General features: G+C 36.6%; 1 protein-coding gene across 3 annotated transcripts in view; it reads right to left on the bottom strand.

Annotated features, from left to right (window-relative positions):
• Positions 1 to 21,760, bottom strand: part of LOC131939465 (wnt inhibitory factor 1-like) — a 65,239-nt gene extending 43,479 nt beyond the window's left edge. For all 3 annotated transcript variants that reach the window (XM_059297768.1, XM_059297769.1, XM_059297770.1), the window contains exons 1-2: positions 21,627 to 21,760; positions 1,664 to 2,515 (exon numbers count right to left, since the gene is read on the bottom strand). In XM_059297768.1, the coding sequence (XP_059153751.1) occupies positions 1,664 to 1,859 (196 nt within the window). In that variant the 5' untranslated portion in view covers positions 1,860 to 2,515; positions 21,627 to 21,760. The remainder of the gene's footprint in view (positions 1 to 1,663; positions 2,516 to 21,626) is intronic.
• Positions 21,761 to 21,785: the final 25 nt, after the last annotated feature.

Here is a 21,785-nt window from a genome sequence, read left to right as displayed (position 1 = left end):
TATATTACATTTATAATTCAAAATAGCAGCTAAAATGAGCTTATTTTGGCGCCCCTAGAGTCGGCACCCGGGGACGTATGTACCCACCCCCCCCCCCCCCCCCGACGCTACGCCTCTGCCCCCCCCCCCCTCCCCCACCACCATCAGTATCCCATGCCTCATTTATTTTCATCGCATTATTAACGAGTAACCACCTACTTGTTTTTATATTTGTGTTTTATCATTCGTGTCGTATAACTGAGGATGTGGACTACTCACGTCAAGGGTATAGCGGCATAATTTCAAGTTTTATAGCTGTTGCAGCAAGATTGATAAATGTCGAGTACGTTATTATAAGCAACAGAGGGTTATTATGCTTTAAAATGCGTATAAATTTAATTTGGCGGTGTTTCGTTTTTCTCGATATGCAACTTCACAGACAGATGGTATATTTGTTATAGATCGTGTATTAAACTTTGGCGTTTAAAAACAAAAACAAATATGATGTAGTTAACACTGTGAATGTCCCTAATGGCCGACTGAACCGAATGCCAATTGCTTTGATGGTCAGTATCCCGAACGGTCTAATGCACCCATTCGCGAGAAGTATTTCGTTGGTGTTTTATTCTTAACGTAATATCTATTTGGTTTTCAATTACTAATTAATGAAAAAATGTATAGATCTAAACCTTTTTTTTTGTCAGTCAAATAAAATTTTGGGAGTCAGCCTGAATCAGACATCTAATGGGGGGAGGGGTGGGGGGGAAGGGAAGTTTACTGTAGTTGGACATCGTTTAAACTTATTAAAGTTCCAGATTAATTTCACGTTACACATAATTGTTGTTTTTTTTTTAAATCTTAATTAGAACATATTTTCATAAAATTGATATCAACGAAGTAGTTCCAAAGTAACTAGGTATTTACGAAAAAATCAGCGTGAGTTGTATAATGATAGCTGTATGATGAGTTGCCCCAGTGACCTATTAAACCTATGACCTAACCCACAAATGACCTACAAGACCTCTGTAACCCCGTGACATTCAAGACACTTGACCTAACACTACAGTGACCTACAATTCTGATTACCGAATCCACTAAAGACCTATCAGACCTACTACATAACGTCCTTACAGAGGTCTATAAGACATATTAAACCCCCAAAGTGACCTACAAGGGCTTTGACCTAAACCCCTACTTCGTGACCTATGAAATTCCTACCTCTTTTCATCCATCCAGTGACCTACAAGACATAACCCCTCCTACCCAATGACCTACATGAGTTATGATCTAACCCCCGTAGCCCATTACATATAAAACCTATGATACAACCAGTGACCTACACAAAGTATGACATTATTACCCCTTCACCCATCAAGAGACCTATATAACCTTTGACCTAGTACCCTACTAGGAGACCTACAGGATAAATGACCTAAACCCCGTAGTTAAGGGCCTAAATGACTTATGACCTAACCCCCTACCCAGTGACCTACATAATCTATAACCTAACCCCCTACCCCGTAACCCACATGACCTATGACCCTACCCTACCCAATGACCTATGTGACTTACGACCTTACCACCCCTTACCCAGTGACCTACATGACCTATGACCTTACCACCCCTTACCCAGTGACCCACATGACCTATGACCTTACCCTACCCAATGACCTACAGGACCTACCTATGAGGGTCTTGACCTGCTGCTCGTCTATCCACAGGGACAGCCGGCTCTTGGGGGCGCGCCTGGCCATCACGGGAGTCAGCGAGACGCACATCAGGAAGAAAACACACAGGGACATGGGCGTCGAGGGGCGTCGCATGACGCTGTCACATCGATGGGGACACCTCTTGAGCGCGACCCATAGCACCAGCGTCATAAAAGTGGCCGCGGCGACGACCAGGGCCTGAGTCCCGCGCGATTTCGAACTCGCGACCTTGGACAGTCGGTGTAAGGGACCTATGCTGGTGCGGTTTTGACTGCTGATTTTTTTTTATTTTTTCCTCTTGAAAATCCACAATTTTTTTTTATTTAGACTGCGGGATGTTGTTTTTTAAGTCAAGTCAAAGCTGTGTCGTGACGAGGTGAGGGTTAATCGAGATAGTGCTTCCATCTTGGAGAGAGGAGATGCATGTTACAGATGCGGCACAAGGGAAATCACCACCATCGTGTTTTGTTTGTTTTTGTTTTTTTGGAAATTCCCTGTTATAAAAATAGACGTAGTCAACTGGAAGGTCTTTTGCTTTAGTTTAGCTGTTAAATTTTTTTATACCTTGTTGAGTTGGGTTATGGCTATGTTAAGCAGATTGTGGTTATTTAAATCCAGCGCAGGTTTTGAATTTGTATCCGGGGTTGGCTTTACTTGTGGTTGTTGTGGTTGGATAATTGTAGCAGCTATTAATAGCCAGCTATGGTGGCTTTTTTACTATCCTGCTACCTGTAGCTGTTTAGGGTATTGACTGGTTGTAGATGATTATAACTGATATCCTTTCAGCTTTTGTAATCCTGTTTTGTTTGATATACACTTTTTAAATCCTGTGGGAAAAAAATAAAAATTATAATCAACAGTTATTCTAATACTTCAAGATGTAATGGAACTCGTGAAAGTAACATTAAAAAGTCCGTATCAGTGATCAATTAGGAAACAATATTTCTACTCAGTTTGGTTGCCATCAGAAAACGATCGTGTCGTGATGGCCTAAATTATAAGACAACAGTGTTAACACTAATGGACATCAACAACTTAACAAAATATATTGTATACTTATGCTGTAGGTTATTCCCCCCCACCCCCAAACCGACAATCAACTACTCCTTTGACGCGAATTTCATCTAGTAATTTCATTAATAAAGTATTTTAAAAATTCTATTGTTTTTTATCTCTTTTGAATATAAAGTGTTTCAAATACTTACTATGTGACCAAAATACAACTTTCCCGTAATCAAACTTTTCAATTTTCGCTAATTTACAAAAATAAATTATTTGTTTTTATTTAGAAGCTGGCTAATTTATCATTAAAATAGCTTAGAAAAACAATATTCTCTCGAAGATAATAGAATATATACGTGTTTTAAAACAAAAAAAAATACTTATAATATAATCCAACCAGAAGGAAAAATCAAATGCTTCTTTTTTTCACCTAATAAATAACACAACATGTTTCAAATAGCAGCCGCTAAGTATTATTTTTTGTTTTAACATTCTATTTTTATACACTAAATATCGGTTATTTTAAAAAGCGCAGGGATGAGGGTTGGGGGAAGGGGGGGGGGGGGGGGGAGTCTTATTGCTTTTGTTTATCTGACAATAAATCCCCTGTTTTCTTGTAGTTGATTGTAGCGACGTTAAGCATCTCCGGGGATAAAACAGGAATTCCTTACTGGGATATTTATAGCTGTTTAGATGGTGGTTTAACAGCAGTTATAGCTGTCTAGATAGTGGTTTAACAGCAGTTATAGCTGTCTAGATAGTGGTTTAACAGCAGTTATAGCTGTCTAGATAGTGGTTTAACAGCAGTTATAGCTGTCTAGATAGGGGGGGGGGTTAACAGGAGTTATAGCTGTCTAGATTGAAATTTAACATTAGTATATAGCTGTCTAGATGTAGGTTTAACAACACTGTATAGCTGTCTAGATATAGGATTGTAATCTTTGTAAAACTATCTAGCAAGATGTGTTAGGGGCTGGGGGAGGATTTGATAGTTCAAACAGCTAGTCCTGGCTATATACATCCCCATACAATCAACTTGCCACATATCAGATGGTATAGAAAACTTCAGTGCCCGTCTATTATGGTATATGGATGGGAGAGGGGTTTAGTCTAGAACCAGTGCTACGGTATATGAATGTACACAAATACCAAGTTTACTGTATATGATAGTACACAAATACCAAGTTTCCTGTATAGGATAGTACACAAATACCAAGTTTCCTGTATATGATAGTACACAAATACCAAGCTTCATACAGCGAGTTCTCTTGTTATATCAAGTTTTTTTCCTTATTCTAAAGTGCCTGCCTTTAAAATTAGGTTTTGAAAGCTTATTTAAAGACATAGTTAATAAGGTATGCAACAAAGCACACACAAGAGTTGAGTTGTGTAACAAATCACACACGAATGTGATGTGTTGTATAACAAATCACACACGAATGTGAGGTGTTGTGTAACAAATCATACACACATGTGAGGTGCTGTTATATAACAAAGCACACACTAATGTGTACATCTGTCTAGATAGACGGTGCGGTAGGCGCTAGAACCAATATCCCATGTTGAGTCCTGTAGATCCTGATATTACCACTCACCGCTAAAGGTATCTCTAATGTTGCCTGTAACTGGTCGCAGTACTTTAAATACAATTTTTTTTTCGCTGATGCTAGGCGCGGTAGAGCGATAGACTGTTAACCCGAAAGTCTCGAGTTCGAATCCGGGTTCAAAATCAATAAATCATGCATGAGCTTTAATGGGCACCCAACCCATGTCAAGGAAAGCGAAGGCGGCTGGGCTTAGTGCTAGCCATACTATTCCTTCATATGCCGAGGTCACAGAAACAGCTGAACTCTACTTCAACAGCCTCAGGGTTCGAAAACGGAACTACACTACTACTTACATTTATGGCTTAATTATGCTTTTAAAACAATTTATTAAGCTTTTCTTTACCTATCCCATTTGAATTAATAAGTAAGATAATTAATAAATCAGAAACACCATTAGACTATACGCTACTAATTTCCGTTAATATTTACCATCAAATTATTTTCTTTCCTATAAAATTCTTAAACGTTAGGTTTACATCAGGTAAATCAGTTTTATGTCAAAGAGAAAGAGAGGGGGAGGAGTTGCCTACATTTTAGATAACGCTTTGATTAATTACAGCGTATCTTCGCTTAGCGCTGTGTGGTCGTGCTAATGGGTGTGGTTAGCGTTGTGTGGCCGTGCTCATGTGTGTGGCTAGCGTTGTGTGGTCGTGCTAATGTGTGTGGCTAGCGTTGTGTGGCCGTGCTAATGTGTGTGGCTAGCGTTGTGTGGTCGTGCTAATGTGTGTGGCTAGCGTTGTGTGGCCGTGCTAATGTGTTTGGCTAGCGTTGTGTGGCCGTGCTAATGTGTTTGGCTAGAGTTCTGTGATCGTGCTGATTTTATCCTTTTGCTCCCTTCACTTTCATTTTGTCCTGTACCGGCTCTTGCATTCTTACAAGCCATACATGTTATCTTCTATTAAGTATTTTGTAGCCTGTGTTAAATAAAAACTGTCTTGATGAACGAGGTGGCGTATTTAGATGAGCCGGGGTGTCCGCCCCGATATGCTTTTTATTTTTCGGTAAACATTGGAGACGTGTATCTTTCTAGCACAGTGAGGTGTGTAGCGACACACGTTGCTGTGAGTATGCGCGTGACTTGTGGGAGGAGCGGTCTGCGGAGATAATGTGTGTGAGTGTGTGTGTCTTTTACCAAATGCAAACAAGGGACGGCAAAGGCTGCCAGCGCTTAATTAAGTTAACACAAAAAATCTGACAGCTCTCGCGAGCTAGTCAAGTTTTAAAAAAAAAACACCCGGGGAAATAAACAGCTGATTTGGGGGCGTTTTTTGTGTGAGTACATTCTGGTGGTAATTTTTTAAACATTTTTGTGCTCACATTAGCAGCATGATGGTGGGTATTGTGAGCTAATGGTGGGTATTGTGAGCTAATGGTGGGTATTGTGAGCTAATGGTGGGTATTGTGAGCTAATGTCTAATGGTGGGTATTGTGAGCTAATGGTGGGTATTGTGAGCTAATGGTGGGTATTGTGAGCTAATGGTGGGTATTGTGAGCTAATGGTGGGTATTGTGAGCTAATGGTGGGTATTGTGAGCTAATGGTGGGTATTGTGAGCTAATGTCTAATGGTGGGTATTGTGAGCTAATGGTGGGTATTGTGAGCTAATAGTGGGTATTGTGAGCTAATGTCTAATGGTGGGTATTGTGAGCTAATGGTGGGTATTGTGAGCTAATGTCTAATGGTGGGTATTGTGAGCTAATGGTGGGTATTGTGAGCTAATGGTGGGTATTGTGAGCTAATGGTGGGTATTGTGAGCTAATGGTGGGTATTGTGAGCTAATGTCTATTGGTGGATATTGTGAGCTAATGGTGGGTATTGTGAGCTAATGGTGGGTATTGTGAGCTAATGTCTAATGGTGGATATTGTGAGCTAATGGTGGGTATTGTGAGCTAATGGTGGGTATTGTGAGCTAATGGTGGGTATTGTGAGCTAATGTCTAATGGTGGGTATTGTGAGCTAATGGTGGGTATTGTGAGCTAATGGTGGTATTGTGAGCTAATGTCTAATGGTGGGTATTGTGAGCTAATGTCTAATGGTGGGTATTGTGAGCTAATGTCTAATGGTGGGTATTGTGAGCTAATGTCTAATGGTGGGTATTGTGAGCTAATGGTGGGTATTGTGAGCTAATGGTGGGTATTGTGAGCTAATGTCTAATGGTGGGTATTGTGAGCTAATGTCTGATGGTGGGTATTGTGAGCTAATGTCTAATGGTGGGTATTGTGAGCCAATGTCTAATGGTGGGTATTGTGAGCTAATGTCTAATGGTGGGTATTGTGAGCTAATGGTGGGTATTGTGAGCTAAAGTGGGTATTGTGAGTTAATGGTGGGTATTGTGAGCTAATGGTGGGTATTGTGAGCTAAAGTGGGTGTTGTGAGCTAATGTCTAATGGTGGGTATTGTGAGCTAATGGTGGGTATTGTGAGCTAATGTCTAATGGTGGGTATTGTGAGCTAATGGTGGGTATTGTGAGCTAATGGTGGGTATTGTGAGCTAATGTCCAATGGTGGGTTTTGTGAGCTAATGTCTGATGGTGGGTATTGTGAGCTAATGTCTAATGGTGGGTATTGTGAGCTAATGTCTAATGTTGGGTATTGTGAGCTAATGGTGGGTATTGTGAGCTAAAGTGGTTGTTGTGAGCTAATGTCTAATGGTGGGTATTGTGAGCTAATGGTGGGTATTGTGAGCTAATGTCTAATGGTGGGTATTGTGAGCTAATGGTGGGTATTGTGAGCTAATGGTGGGTATTGTGAGCTAAAGTGGGTGTTGTGAGCTAATATCTAATGGTGGGTATTGTGAGCTAATGGTGGGTATTGTGAGCTAATGTCTAATGGTGGGTATTGTGAGCTAATGGTGGGTATTGTGAGCTAATGGTGGGTATTGTGAGCTAATGTCTAATGGTGGGTATTGTGAGCTAATGTCTGATGGTGGGTATTGTGAGCTAATGTCTAATGGTGGGTATTGTGAGCTAATAGTGGGTATTGTGAGCTAAAGTGGGTATTGTGAGTTAATGGTGGGTATTGTGAGCTAATGGTGGGTATTGTGAGCTAAAGTGGGTGTTGTGAGCTAATGTCTAATGGTGGGTATTGTGAGCTAATGGTGGGTATTGGGAGCTAATGTCTAAGGTGGGTATTGTGAGCTAATGGTGGGTATTGTGAGCTAATGTCTAAGGTGGGTATTGTGAGCTAATGGTGGGTATTGTGAGCTAAAGTGGTTGTTGTGAGCTAATGTCTAATGGTGGGTATTGTGAGCTAATGGTGGGTATTGTGAGCTAATGTCTAATAGTGGGTATTGTGAGCTAATGTCTAATGGTGGGTATTGTGAGCTAATGGTTGGGAATTGTGAGCTAATGGTGGGTATTGTGAGCTAATGGTGGGTATTGTGAGCTAATGTCTAATAGTGGGTATTGTGAGCTAATGTCTAATGGTGGGTATTGTGAGCTAATGGTAGGTATTGTGAGCTAATGGTGGGTATTGTGAGCTACTGGTGTGTATTGTGAGCTAATGTCTAATTTTTAGCCGGCCATCTGCCTTACGCTGTCTAATGTATGCTAGAAGTACGCTATTCTTTGTATGCTAATTGCTGTAAGCTAGTGGCTGTTCGTTAGTTACATGCCATAGCATCATGCTAATTGATGTACACTAGTGGTTGTATGATAGATTTATACTACTCGCCTTATGCTAATTGTTGTACGCTATTATTTGTAAGCTAGATGTACGCTACTCACTTTATGCTAATTGTTTTAAGTTAGAAATATGTTATTCACTTTATACTAAATTATATACTTGCTCGCTAGATATGCTACTCCAATCACTTAAATGCTGTATGCTGTTGGTTGTGTGCTTAGTGTCGTTGCTGTGAGCTAAACTTTGCATCTCCTTCCTTCATACAGTTTTAGTATTTTACTTTTCAAAACTTCTACTGGATGAGGCATTTTATATTTTGTATTACAGAAATGGGGGGAGGGTCTGACCTTACCGATGATTTGTAACATGGGGTAGGGGGGAGGCCAGCGAAACGTGACGACGTGTGACGATATCCTTAGCATAAGTGTGACGACGTGTGACGATATCCTAAGCATAAGTGTGACGACGTGTGACGATATCCTAAGCATAAGTGTGACGACGTGTGACGATATCCTAAGCATAAGTGTGACGACGTGTGACGATATCCTAAGCATAAGTGTGACGACGTGTGACGATATCCTAAGCATTAGTGTGACGACGTGTGACGATATCCTTAGCATAAGTGTGACGATTTGTGACGATATCCTTAGCATAAGTGTGACGACGTGTGACGATATCCTTAGCATTAGTGTGACGACGTGTGACGAGTGTTACGATACTCTCCGTGTAGGTGGCATTTTGTGACGATATATATGAAGGTGCTGCGTAAAATGAAAATAGGTCAAAATGGCATGACGTCATGCAATGATACTACCCCCCCCCCCCCCCCCACACACACACACACAAATTCCCCTTTCCCTATTACTTGCTTGTTGGGTTTTCGCAACTCATTGCCTCGCTGCACACCCGTTTGCGCAATAGAAATAACAAATGCCACATTTTTTATTTTTTAAATACTCGGATCCTGCGGAAATCGCATGTTCTCCCCCCCCCCCCTCACCGCCTTCAATTCAAAACCACAAAAGTATTCAATCAAAATGCGATTATACCTTCATTAGCATTCTATTTTTAGAACGCTAATTTGAGAATCAGTTTCCTCACTGCCGGAAAAAAAAACCTAGTATTTAGTGACGGGATATTCTGAGCTTTATTAATTAATTGTTTACTTAAAATATTTAATTACCTATAATTGTTATTTAATAGCTTTAATTAAAACAGAAAAATCATAATCTGTAATTAAATTTATCCAATTAGTGGTTAAGAACCGGCTGGGATGAATGGTGTTGATTTTAAAGATCGTTGCCATTTAGATTATTGGCTTAGCTATTGTTGCGGATTTTGATTCTTCTTTATTACCTTTGTGTGCGTGTGTCTCTGTGTGTGTGTGTGTGTGTGCAAGTGAGCTCAAAATATTACATATATATATATATATATATATATATATATATATATATATATATATATATATATATATATATATATATATGTATATATATATATATATATATATATATATATATATATATATATATATATATATATATATATATATATATATATATATATATATATATAAAGACTGGTTCAGTGGATAACTAAGTGCAAGCTACGTTGATGGTTGATGTGAAGATACAGGCTTAGATGGTACTAAGATGGTACAGCTAAGATGATGTTGCAAGCTAAGATGGTACAGCTAAGATGGTACTAAGATGGTACAGCTAAGATGATACATCCAAGATGATGGTGCAAGCTAAGATGGTTCAAGCAAAATGGTACAAACTAAATTAGCACAAACAACGTTGGTCCAAATCAACATGGTCAAAGTTAAGATGGTACAAATTAAGATGGTCCAAGCTTAGATTATATGAGTTTAGATGGTAAGATGTCAGGACGTACAATCTATTATAAGATGATATAGTATGGTAATTTAAGCTAGGATAGTAGCCTACAGTTAAACTGAGACAATATAATATAGTACAAACTAAAATGGTCCAAATTATCATTCTACAAAGCGCTTTATGGATTAAAATAAAATGTCGGCAGCGAAATCCTGCTACTAATATTTAATATCGATACCTTTCAAACTCGACCCTTCCCTAGTCTCGATTTCACCACCCCGACCCACAACCCAAACCCCCCCCCCCCCTTACCAGCATCAATCAGACACAAGAATGCGACGTCACGCCGTGTAGTGAGCCATAAAAATATCTAGACGTGTTTAAAATGGATGCTATTATAATAGTTATTCAACGAGTAACACACTGCAAGGTGTTTGCTTTTGTTCCAAGAGCTACTTTTTACACCTTTCTAAAGACAAAATTGTCGCAATATTCAGGTTTCATTTGAGATTTTAAGTAGTTGGACGAGCGGATTATACGCAAGACGAACAATTTGTAATGTAACGTGCTAGGTAATTAGAATACAAGCAAATGGTACAAACTTACAATGTAATGTGCTATGTAATTAAAATACAAGCAAAATGGTACAAAGCTACAATGTTATGTACTATGTAATTAGAATACTAGCTAAATGGTACAAACGTACAATGTAATGTGCTATGGAATTAAAATACAAGCAAATGGTACAAACTTACAATGCAATGTGCTATGTAATTAAAATACAAGCAAAATGGTACAAAGCTACAATATATTGTGCTATGTAATTAGAATACAAGCTGAATGGTACAAATTTACAATGCAACGTGCTATTTAATTAGAATACAAATAAAATGTTACAAAGCTACAATGTAATGTACTATGAAATTAGAATACAAGCTAAATGGTACAAACGTACAATGTAATGTCCTATGTAATTAAAATACAAGCAAAATGTTTCAAAGCTACAATGTAATGTGTTATGTAATTATAATATTTTTCCTAAGTCCTACCCTTATCATTCTCTTAAACTGAAAGTTTTATTTCATTTTCAACATTACTAATATCGGAAACTCTTAGAAAATGAACTTTTATTTGATGTTTTAACAGCCTGTATCCTCCCATGAACTGGATGCACTTGGGTTTTTTTTTAATATAAAAGGAAGGAAAATATCGAATTCCTATAAACCTAGACATATTTTTTCTCGTCTCATAAAATAAAAATACTTTGGAGATATGCAATTTTATGTGTGTATGTGGGGTGAGGGGTGCATTTTTTTGGTAAGTCTGGAAATAGGAATGAGTAAAATAAACATGAGCGTATGTGCGTAGTGAGTAGAGACGTTTTTATTTGGTCACGTTTCTTTTGATAGCATACACATGGAGTACACGTGCCGTGGTATAGAGGGTGGGGGGGGGGGGGGGGGGGGGGTTAGAGGGGGATCAAGTGGTCATCCTAGTAAATATTAGAACAGATGTCAAGGTCAAGGGGTATTGGGTTATTCAATTTGCTCTAGAGAAATCTAAGGAATCACACTAACGATAATATTTCCATTTATACACGTCTACTTGTAAAAAGTACAATTCCATTTTTTTTCATTCTCGTATACGAAGTATTGTAATCGTGCAAAAAAAATCGAGATGTTTGCAAATCTCGACGTTTTACACCTCCCTGAGTCGAAAAAACATAGTTTTGCAATCTGGTCCTTATGTCTGTGTGTGCGTGTGTGTGTGCGTGTGCGTGTGTGTGTGTGTGTGCGTGTGTGTGTGTGTGTGTGTGTGTGTGTGTGTGTGTGCCTGTGAACATGATAACTTGAGTACCGTTACAACTAGGTTGATGAAATTTCATATATAGGTATTATATCAAATATGTAGTAATGTCTCAACTTTTCAGCGATTTCCGGTAACCGGAAATGGAACTTAATCTGCTTTCAATATTTCAAAAACCTATAGCATGAGTACTGTTGTAGATAGATAAATGAAATTTTACAAGTAAGTAAAAGATCTACTTTTCTGCCTTCTGTCAAATGTTGAGTAATTTACGTTGACCGGAAGTAGTAATTTACGCTATTTCCGATTTCTCAAAAAACGCATGTGAATTTATAAAGTACTAATAATATTCAGCATTATTATACATATGTTGCTTTGGCGTTTACTTGGTGCGCAATTCTTTTTTCTACGAGATTCTATTATATTTTAAAAAGTTTAAGTAATTAAAAATAGATTAAAAATCATGTCTATATCCCGAGTTGCCACCCCCCCCCCCCCCCGTAGTGTTATATAATAATATTCGAGAAACTTTAGGGGAGATTACTCCCGGTTTATTTTACTTAGAGTTCATATTGTATAATATAAGTGGTACATTTCCCCCCCTCCCTTTTGTCATTGTAATAATTTATATATATAAATAGATTATAATAATCATTCACGTTTCTACAAGTCTTGTAGAAACAAAACAGTAAACGTGAAATAGGGGGAGGGGGGTGGAAGCGGAATTTTTAAAACTTGAATTTCATTTTAAAATATTAAATAACACGGCACATATAACGCACTGTATAAAATTAATAAACAATCCCCAGCCCTCGTGATGTGAAATTTGTATTTTTGTATGTATATGTATATATATATATATATATATATATATATATATATATATGTATAAAATATATAAATTTTATATATATATATATATATATATATATATATATATATATATATATATATATATATATATATATATATATATATATATATATGTATATACATAACGTGCACGAACCCTTGTAGTTATATACTATTTGGTCTACATATGTTTTATGTAATTGAGGAGACACCCTTAAGAATATAAAACAAAATACACGCCGATTGACCACATTTGATCAACATTACAACAAATACAACGATATTAATACAACAGTTTGTCAAATTAGTTAAACAAAGCTAACGGTATTTGAACAGAAATTTGGTCAAATTAGTTAAACAATCCATACGACATTAATACAACAAAGTTTGTCAAATTAATGAAACAAACCTAAAGATAATAAAACAAAAAATTGGTCAAATTAGTAAAGAAACCTAACCATCCTACAGTAACATTACTACTACTTCTTGACCGACAAATAAACGATTGCTTAAAAATATTTTTCAAAAGCGCGTAAAGGTATAATCATATGAATTATCATATATACATTATCATATATATTATACGTGACATTATTCGTTAGTTAAATAATTAACCTAACTATAAATAATTATTACAGTGTAAAAAAATTGAAACCATATGTTAGTATATAACATTTAACAACGTTCCGTCTGCTTAACTACACTGCCCTAAACACTTCGCATACCAACCTACCCCCACACGCACGACACCTCACCCCCCCCCCCCCCCCCGAAGCATACACTTTAGACGCCCCCCCCCCCACCCCCCCCACCCCCCACCTTCATCGCAGGCGTCTACAGTGTTTGTATCGTTCAAATTAGAACATTTAACTTTTCTAAATATCACAATATTAAATGATAAACTAAACGCCAGAAAGTTGCTCAAAGTTGTTTGACTGTTGCAATACCACACATCCTCCCTCACTCCACCCTCCACCCCATCACAACGCCCCTACTACAAGCACCCTGTCACACCCAACACCCTCACTGTCCTACCCCTCCCTCTAAAAACAACAATGCTTCTCTCACACCTACACCCCCCCCCCCCCCCCCCCCCCCAAACCATCGGCTAGTCACTACTAACGTAATAGTCCAAGACAGACCTTTTTTTGCCAGCTAAAAGTATTTAATAATGAAAATTTTCCTTAGTTTTCCAATGAATACATTTCAAAATGACACAAATAACTACCTATGCATTTAAATGAAATTCCTTCTAATTTCATTAGTTTAGATTATTTTTTTATTTATTTTAAAAATAGGAGTATTCATTATTGTATTAAAGCAAGGATTACAATAATTAAATAATAACTAATATTTGACACTTTTCAAGAAAATTTTAATATAATGTTTATGTCAAACTGAATGACATGCGAAACGAATAACTTGAACAAAACGTGAACCGTTCCACGGGTTCACTGGCTAGCGGGTTCACTGGCTAACGGGTTCACTGGCTAGCGGGTTCGCTGGCTAGCGGGTTCACTGGCTAGCGGGTTCGCTGGCTAACGGGTTCGCTGGCTAGCGGGTTCACTGGCTAACGTGATTATTACATTCAATATTATTTGGTTTGTTTTTGTTATTTCATACAAGTCTCATAGAAATAAGTCGAGCATTAATTAAAATGAATCCGCTGTTGTGTGAAATGGTTTTCACTTAAGCTAGCTAGATCTAGTGAGAAATGGTTACGAAAAAACACAGGATAGTAAAATAAGAAAATAAACAGGAAAATAAACACAGGATAATAAATCAGACAATAAACACAGGATAATAAACAAGAAAATAAACACAGGACAATAAACAGGGAAATAAACACAGAATAATAAACATGAAAATAAATACAAGATAATAAATTCGAAAATAAATAAGAAAATAAACAAGAAAATAAACACAGGATAATAAATCAGACAATAAACGCATAATAATAAAAAAGAAAATAAACACGGGATAATAAATAAGAAAATAAACACAGGACAATAAACACAAGACAATAAACATATGATAAATATAACAAGAAAATAAACACCGCAGAAAACAACGTGAAAACGAAAATAAACAAAAGAAAATAAATACAGTAAATACAAGAGAATAAACATTTAGCGGCTAAGATTAATCACTAACAGCAAATATTTATCATACCCATAAGACGAGAATTGAGCTTACTTTCTGGGGGAAGGGGGTGGGAGTGAGATTAATCCGGGTTTGATTGACTAGAGTATCAAAACCACTATCTGTATCTTGTTAGATATACTGCAGCACCCTGTCCAAGGAAAAATCGCGAGGTCATTAGTTTAGGCGCGGTCAACCCCCCCCCCCCCCCTCCCAGTTTAGGCCCAGTTCCCCCACCCCCACTCCCCAACAACCGCCATGTTAAAAACAACGTCTGCATCGCTGCGATATTGATACGCATCCCGGCACTGACGCCTCTCTCAATACAGGAAAACAAATTATTAATGAGTCGAACAACGGCTTTGATACTTCATCTAATCTAATGTCTCAACTTTCTCGAGGTGTGTTCAAGTGGAATATAGTTTAAATACCAAGTCGGAATACAATTAAAATATAGTAGTTGTGTTACTGCTACAAATAGGGGGGGGGGGGAGTAGTAGTGAAGGGAGGTGGTCCAACACCCACCCCCTCATCCCGCACCCCCAACCCCACTCCCTATCCCAATCTGACGTTTACTGCAGTCACTTCCTATGTCTTTACTATACCACCCACCCACCCCACCCCAGCGAGCCTAAGCCACGCCTCAAGCACCCCCCCTGCTCACCACCACCGGCGGCCACACACATGCACGACCGGCCCAACTGACCACCAAAAAAAACCGGACGACTGCAATAAATTTGGACGAAACATCTTCCCCCGACATCTGGCCATAAAAGAGTTTTTTTTTTTTAAGTTCCTTCCCCTTAGCGGAGTTATCTGTGAGTGGCGGCCCCTGCTCGCGAGACACACTGGAATGCAGACCAGATGCATGAAAGTTAAATATAATTAACATGACCCAATTTGTGTTTTCCTTAAAGTTAACATGAACTTTACACCCCCAACACCCCCCACCCCCTCCCCTTCCTGGTACTCTACTCTTTATTACCATGATTATAAAAACTGTTTTAAAAAATGCTTAGAAAGATAAAATTAAATAATATTGAATACTAATTATTCCCAGTATATATATCTAAAAACCGATATATTTTAAATAAATATCTAATAAGAAATATATTTTTTAACTTCCAGGCTAGGGAAGGGGGAACACGGGGGTAGGGGCGGGGTAGGGGGGGGATGGGTGAGTATCCCGTGTCTACGGTTGTTTACACAGTTTGTTAAATATTTAGCCACCGTTCTATACATATTTACACACTGTAAAGCGTGTCTGTCGCTGATTTACATTTATATTCTTATTTACAAAGGCCAACATTGGCGCATGTCTTCCTTCTGTTTACGTTCATATTAAAACCGTGTATACTTATTTGCACACAAACACATAGACAGCCATATATATATATATATATATATATATATATATATATATATATATATATACATGTATATAAATAATTTAGTTATTTACGTCGTTCGCGCACACTATTATTATAACACATGTTTGAAACAATTTTACTGGATTGACAATAACACTAATTTAATGCAGGCACCCATTGTCTGAATGTTTTGATAGTGTCTGATCCTTATTTGTTGACTACATCTATAAAGCTACGAGTGAACGTATTTTTTCTCGATGTTCAACTATTTCATATTTTATTAAAATATTCACTGTTTATAAGCATAACAGCAAGTTTTTTTTTTGTCGAAATATGTATAGTCGGCTGTTTTTTTTTCAACATAAAAACAGAAAACTTTCATGTTCAACTGTACTAGAGCTGATTGTTTTGCATTAAGCTTGGGACACCAATCATATTTTAAATAAGTCTGGAACATGAACTTTCCTCCTCTACTTTAGAAATAATTGGGACAGTCACAAGTATTTCAAGTCTACACTCTTATCACATTATAAATAACATAAATTAATTACTAATTATGGTTGATAAATTCGAAAAAAAAAGTCTCGAGTTCAAACCCTCTGCCAGATAAGGCTCGATCCCTTCCAACACTTAAAATTAAGAACGAAGAAGAAGAAAAAGAATTACTAATGTAGAAAATAATGTATTAAAAAACATACATATAGAGCACTCTAAATGTATATATCTTAACCTAAGCATAGTGAAAACGCAATAAAATAGAACTCTACAACTAGTTTTTAAAAAGCGACCTCTTACAATGGGTAAAGTGAAGGGAAGGGGGGATAGAATGTTCTCAATTTGCCAGACGACTTTTATGGACGATCCTTTATTCTTGAAGCTATATTGTTAACATGAGATGTTTCTGTGCTGATTTTATGTGTTTAGTTAAAGTTGAATTTGTCTGAGTTTATTTTGATAAACATCAGATTTTAGATTTATTTTGTTAACTTTAGATTTTTCTGGGTTTGTTTTGTTAACTTTAGATTTTTCTATGCTTGTTTTGTTAAGATTTAATTATTCAATGCATTTTTTTTTGTTAACATTGGATTTTTTCTATTTGTTTTTATTAATAATTTGAATTTTAATGTTAACATTAGATTTTTCTTAGTTAGCCATTATTAACATTAGATTTTGCTTAGTTTATAGTTAACAGAATTTTGCTTGATTTTCTTTTATCAACATTTCATGTTTCTTAGTTTGTTGTTAACATTAGATTTTGCTTAGTTTTCTTTTATTAACATTTTCTTTTTCCTAGTTTGTTAATTTTAACATTAGCTTTGTCCGTGTTGGTTTTTTTTAATTCAATTTTTTTTTTCTTAATGACCATAGAAAGAATTTCTTTTATATGTTTGGAAAATTGGAATTTAACCTTAAATGGATTTAAAATGAGACCCAGTGAGATCATAAGACCCAGTGCGACCCAGTGAGAAAAAGTGAAACAAAGTGAAACAAAATTAGACAAAATGAGACCCAGTCACACTAAGTGAGACAATGAGACAGTGAGACCCAGAGAGACAAAATTAGACAAAATGAGACCCTGTGAGACAGTGAGACCCAGAAAGACAAAAGTACACAAAATGTGACCCAGTCAAACTAAGTGAGACCCAATGAGATCATAAGACCACAGTGAGACCCAGTGAGACCCAGTGAGACAGTGAGACCCAGTGAGACCCAGTGAGACCCAGTGAGACCCAGTTAGACCACAGTGAACTCACCCGTCAGCACGAGGTGTCAACATATTTTGGCATGTCAGTGACTGGCGCGTCACGAGCATTTTTTAACCGCTGGAGCTGGCTGATGGTGCTGTTCAAACAATAGGGCCCGGTGGTAGGCGGGGGGCGGGGGGGGGGGGGGGGGAATGGGAGGGTATGAAATAACTAGCGTACCGAACCATGTTTGGTGGGCCACGACCCTGTAGCCTAGCCTTGTTTACTTTTAGTTAAATTAGAGTTTACTTGCAGTTAAATTAGAGTTTAGTTGTAGTTAAATTAGAGTTTACTTGTTGTTAAATTAGAGCTTACTTTTAGTTAAATTAGAATTTACTTGTAGTTAAATTAGAGTTTACATGTAGTTAAATTAGAGTTTACTTGTAGTTAAATTAAATTTTATTTGTAGTTAATTAGAGTTTAACTAAGAATTACTTTTGAAATATAATTAACTTATTTTAATTCGAAAAATAATTACATTTACTGTCAACTTGTTATCTAATTAAAAATGTAATGATTTTAACTATCCGCTTCTTACTTTTTTTGAAAGGTGATTAACTTTACTAAGAGTTTTACTGATTTCATTAAATGTAATTACTTTTACTGGGGTTTTTTTTTAACTTTTTTGAAATATAAATGGCTTTACTGTTTAGCTTAATTAGTTTTATTTGACGTCACTTGCATTAAGAACATAATCTATAATTAACTTAATTATATTATCAGATTAGTCAAAATTAGTGGTTAAGTCCTGTTTGGTTTGAAGGACAATTAGCTTAGAGTTTATTAAGAGTTTAACATGGAGTTAAACAAAACTTAGATCTAAACTTTGAATATGGAGTACGACATGGTGTTTCGTTTGAGGTACAGATGATTTTGATTTAAAAAATTAATATGAAAGTAGAATTGAGACTAATTAGGACTTCAAAGGACATTAAGTCCTAATCATCCTTTTAATAAAACATAAAAACCAGAAATTTCCGTTAACCAATTTTAGAAATCAGATTTTTAAAAAAAAAACCTTTTGTATATATTTTCCGTTATATTGAAATGTACCCTAATATATGTATTGTCCTTTTTTTCAGGACGTTGCTGTCTCTAGTGCATATATTATGAATATATGTATGTAGTTTCCATTACATATAGAGTATACACGTGTATCTAGTCGTCTCTAACACATACAGTGTTAACATATAACTGATGATATTCCTTCTATAATATGGATGTAATTAATATTATACATACAACGTCATTATGTCGGTTTTAATTAACTAAAATTTTCTCCTCAATGTTCTATTGTCTTGACGGTCTGTACCAAAGCCTGGACCTCTTGTACGTCCGGACCTTGTAAAACTCGTGGCAAGTGAGGAATTTGGTCGCCCTCAGGTACTTACTATTTGCCCAGGGTCACCCAACCCAACGTACCCCCCCCCCCCCCCGTTACCTCCAGCTAATCAATGGTTCAAGCTGACCAACAGCAAACATAACGCTGACACATCAGGCTCGTCGGGGGCATACCGGTGGCATGGAACGGTCAATATTAGAGGTAGGTAGGCAAGCGGTAGGTGGGCAATGGCGGCAAGCGGTAGGTAGGTATTAGCGGCAAGCGGTGGGTAGGCAATGCGGCAAGCGGTAGGTAGACATTAGCGACAAGCGGTAGGTAGGCAATGCGGCAAGCGGTAGGTAGGCATTAGCGGCAAGCAGTAGGTAGGCATTAGCGACAAGCGGTAGGTAGGCAATGGCGGCAAGCGGTAGGTAGACATTAGTATCAGGCGGTAGTTAGGCATTAGCGGCAAACGGTAGTTAGGCATTAGCGGCAAGAGGTAGGTAGGCATTAGCGGCAAGCGGTAGGTAGGCAATAGCGGAAAACAGGAGTAGGCATTAGCATTAGCGGCAAGCGGTAGGTAGGCAATAGCGGAAAACAGGAGTGGGCATTAGCATTAGCGGCAAGCGGTAGGTAAATATACTCGGAAAGCGGCAGGCCGAAATTTGCAACTCTTTGGAAAATAGGCATTAGAGTCTTGATTTTCTATATAGTTCCGGAGATTTTACTTAAATAATTACTTTATTTTTTTGCTACAAATTAATATCTGTTGAGTTTCGAGCTACAAAAATCTAAAACTTCACAAAAGGGAAATACAATGCCAAACGATTCCAATATTTTATAAATATGTGATTATCGACGTATAAACCCATTTTGAAACCAGTTTGAAATTTTATTTATCAATATTAAAATCCCTGTTGGTAAAAGTTTGGCATGAACAAATATTTGATATCACGGTGTGTGGATGAAAAGTTTTAATGTGATTAAATGTTTAGTATTGTATAACAGGCTGGTACAATCTTAAAGCTAACACCGTTCTTGGTTTGTTGGTGCTACTAAATAACGCTTAGTACAGTTGGTAATCTGATCTAGGATACCACAGAAGGATTAGAATAATCTAGGATGATTCAACCACGTCAACAGGAGAGGGAAAAATTTACATATATGTGTATGCATGTGTGAATAAAAAATATAATTATTATTTCTCAATATATGAACATTACACATTTCTTAACATATTGACAGTTTTATGTTATTTGCGCTTTGTTTATAAAAACAATAATAAACTACTTTTTATAAACAATTTTGTAATAAATATAAATTCACAAGTAAAACAATTCATATTTTCTTCTAATAAGACTTTCATCCTTTTTCTGAAAAAAAAATTTCATATATATATTATTTGTCCTCTCTCTTTTTTTTTTAACAATACTTTTGTTGTTGTTGTTGTTGTATTTTTACAATTTTAATAAAGGAACACATCAGAGTTTTCAACACGTACCTTAGATAGCATAAGACTATCGCTAACACTTCTGCGGATATCTGCGAACGTATCTACACCCCTCTGACTGCCACTATCTTTTATTTTTCTTTTACAACAGGGAAAATAATTAAGGTAATTAGTGGTTTTTTGAGCTGTGTGGCTCCTTTGTCTGATGAACGGGCCCGGGGAATATTTTAACGGATCCACAAACGCGCACGCCAATTCTTTTATTAACGGAGTAGAAAAAAACTTGTGAAATAAATATACAGTGGTTCATTTTCAGTAGTGTGTTGTTGTTTTTGTTTTTTTTTTTTGTTGTTTTTTTTTCACTTTTCTTTTTTTTTTTTGTTCTTTTTTAAAGCTGTGTGTTGTCCAGATGTGTTTTTCTTAATAAGCTAGCCGACAATTTACAAAAATTAAAGTTATGTCTTAGTGGAGAAAAAAAAGTTATGAAATAAATATGGAGTGATTCACTTGCGTGTTGTTTTTTTTTTTTTTTTTTTTTTTTTTTGGTTTTTTTATTGTTCTTTTAAAGCTGTGTTTGACCAAATATGTTTGCTTAATTTTCTTAAAAATTAGAGTTATGTCGTAACGAAGAAAAAAGTTTTTAAATAAATATGAAGTGGTTCATTTATGGTTGTTTTTTTTTGTGTGTGTTGTTGTTGTTGTTATTGTTTTTAAAAATGTTTTTGACCAAATTTGTTTTCTAAATTTTCTCAACCTAGCCAAATTTTAAAAAAAAATTAAAGTTATGTCGAAATATCAGTTAAAAAAAAAGTTTTTAAAATTCTCTTCTTAAAACTTTTCGCAGAAGATTGTTCTTTTAAAGCTGTGTTTGACCAAATATGTTTGCTTAATTTTCTTAAAAATTAGAGTTATGTCGTAACGAAGAAAAAAGTTTTTAAATAAATATGAAGTGGTTCATTTATGGTTGTTTTTTTGTGTGTGTTGTTGTTGTTGTTATTGTTTTTAAAAATGTTTTTGACCAAATTTGTTTTCTAAATTTTCTCAACCTAGCCAAATTTAAAAAAAAAAAATTAAAGTTATGTCGAAATATCAGTTAAAAAAAAAGTTTTTAAAATTCTCTTCTTAAAACTTTTCCCAGAAGAAAACTCTCAGACAACTATGAACAGAGCAGATCGTACGTTACCGTTGTCCACTCCGTGACGTCACACTGTCCAGTAGAGCACGAAACGGCTAATTCTAATCCAGGTTTTTTTTTTGTTTGACTCGACAGACCACCTCTAAAGCAGCGGCACTGTGTTCACGGGATAACTCTGGCTCCCTCTCACAGGTAGAACCACACTAC

This window comes from Physella acuta, unplaced genomic scaffold (assembly GCF_028476545.2).
Source record: "Physella acuta isolate Inbredline_101_S28 unplaced genomic scaffold, ASM2847654v3 ptg000281l, whole genome shotgun sequence".
NCBI classification, from domain to species: Eukaryota; Metazoa; Mollusca; class Gastropoda; family Physidae; genus Physella; species Physella acuta.
This window is presented reverse-complemented; position numbering and strand designations above follow the sequence as displayed.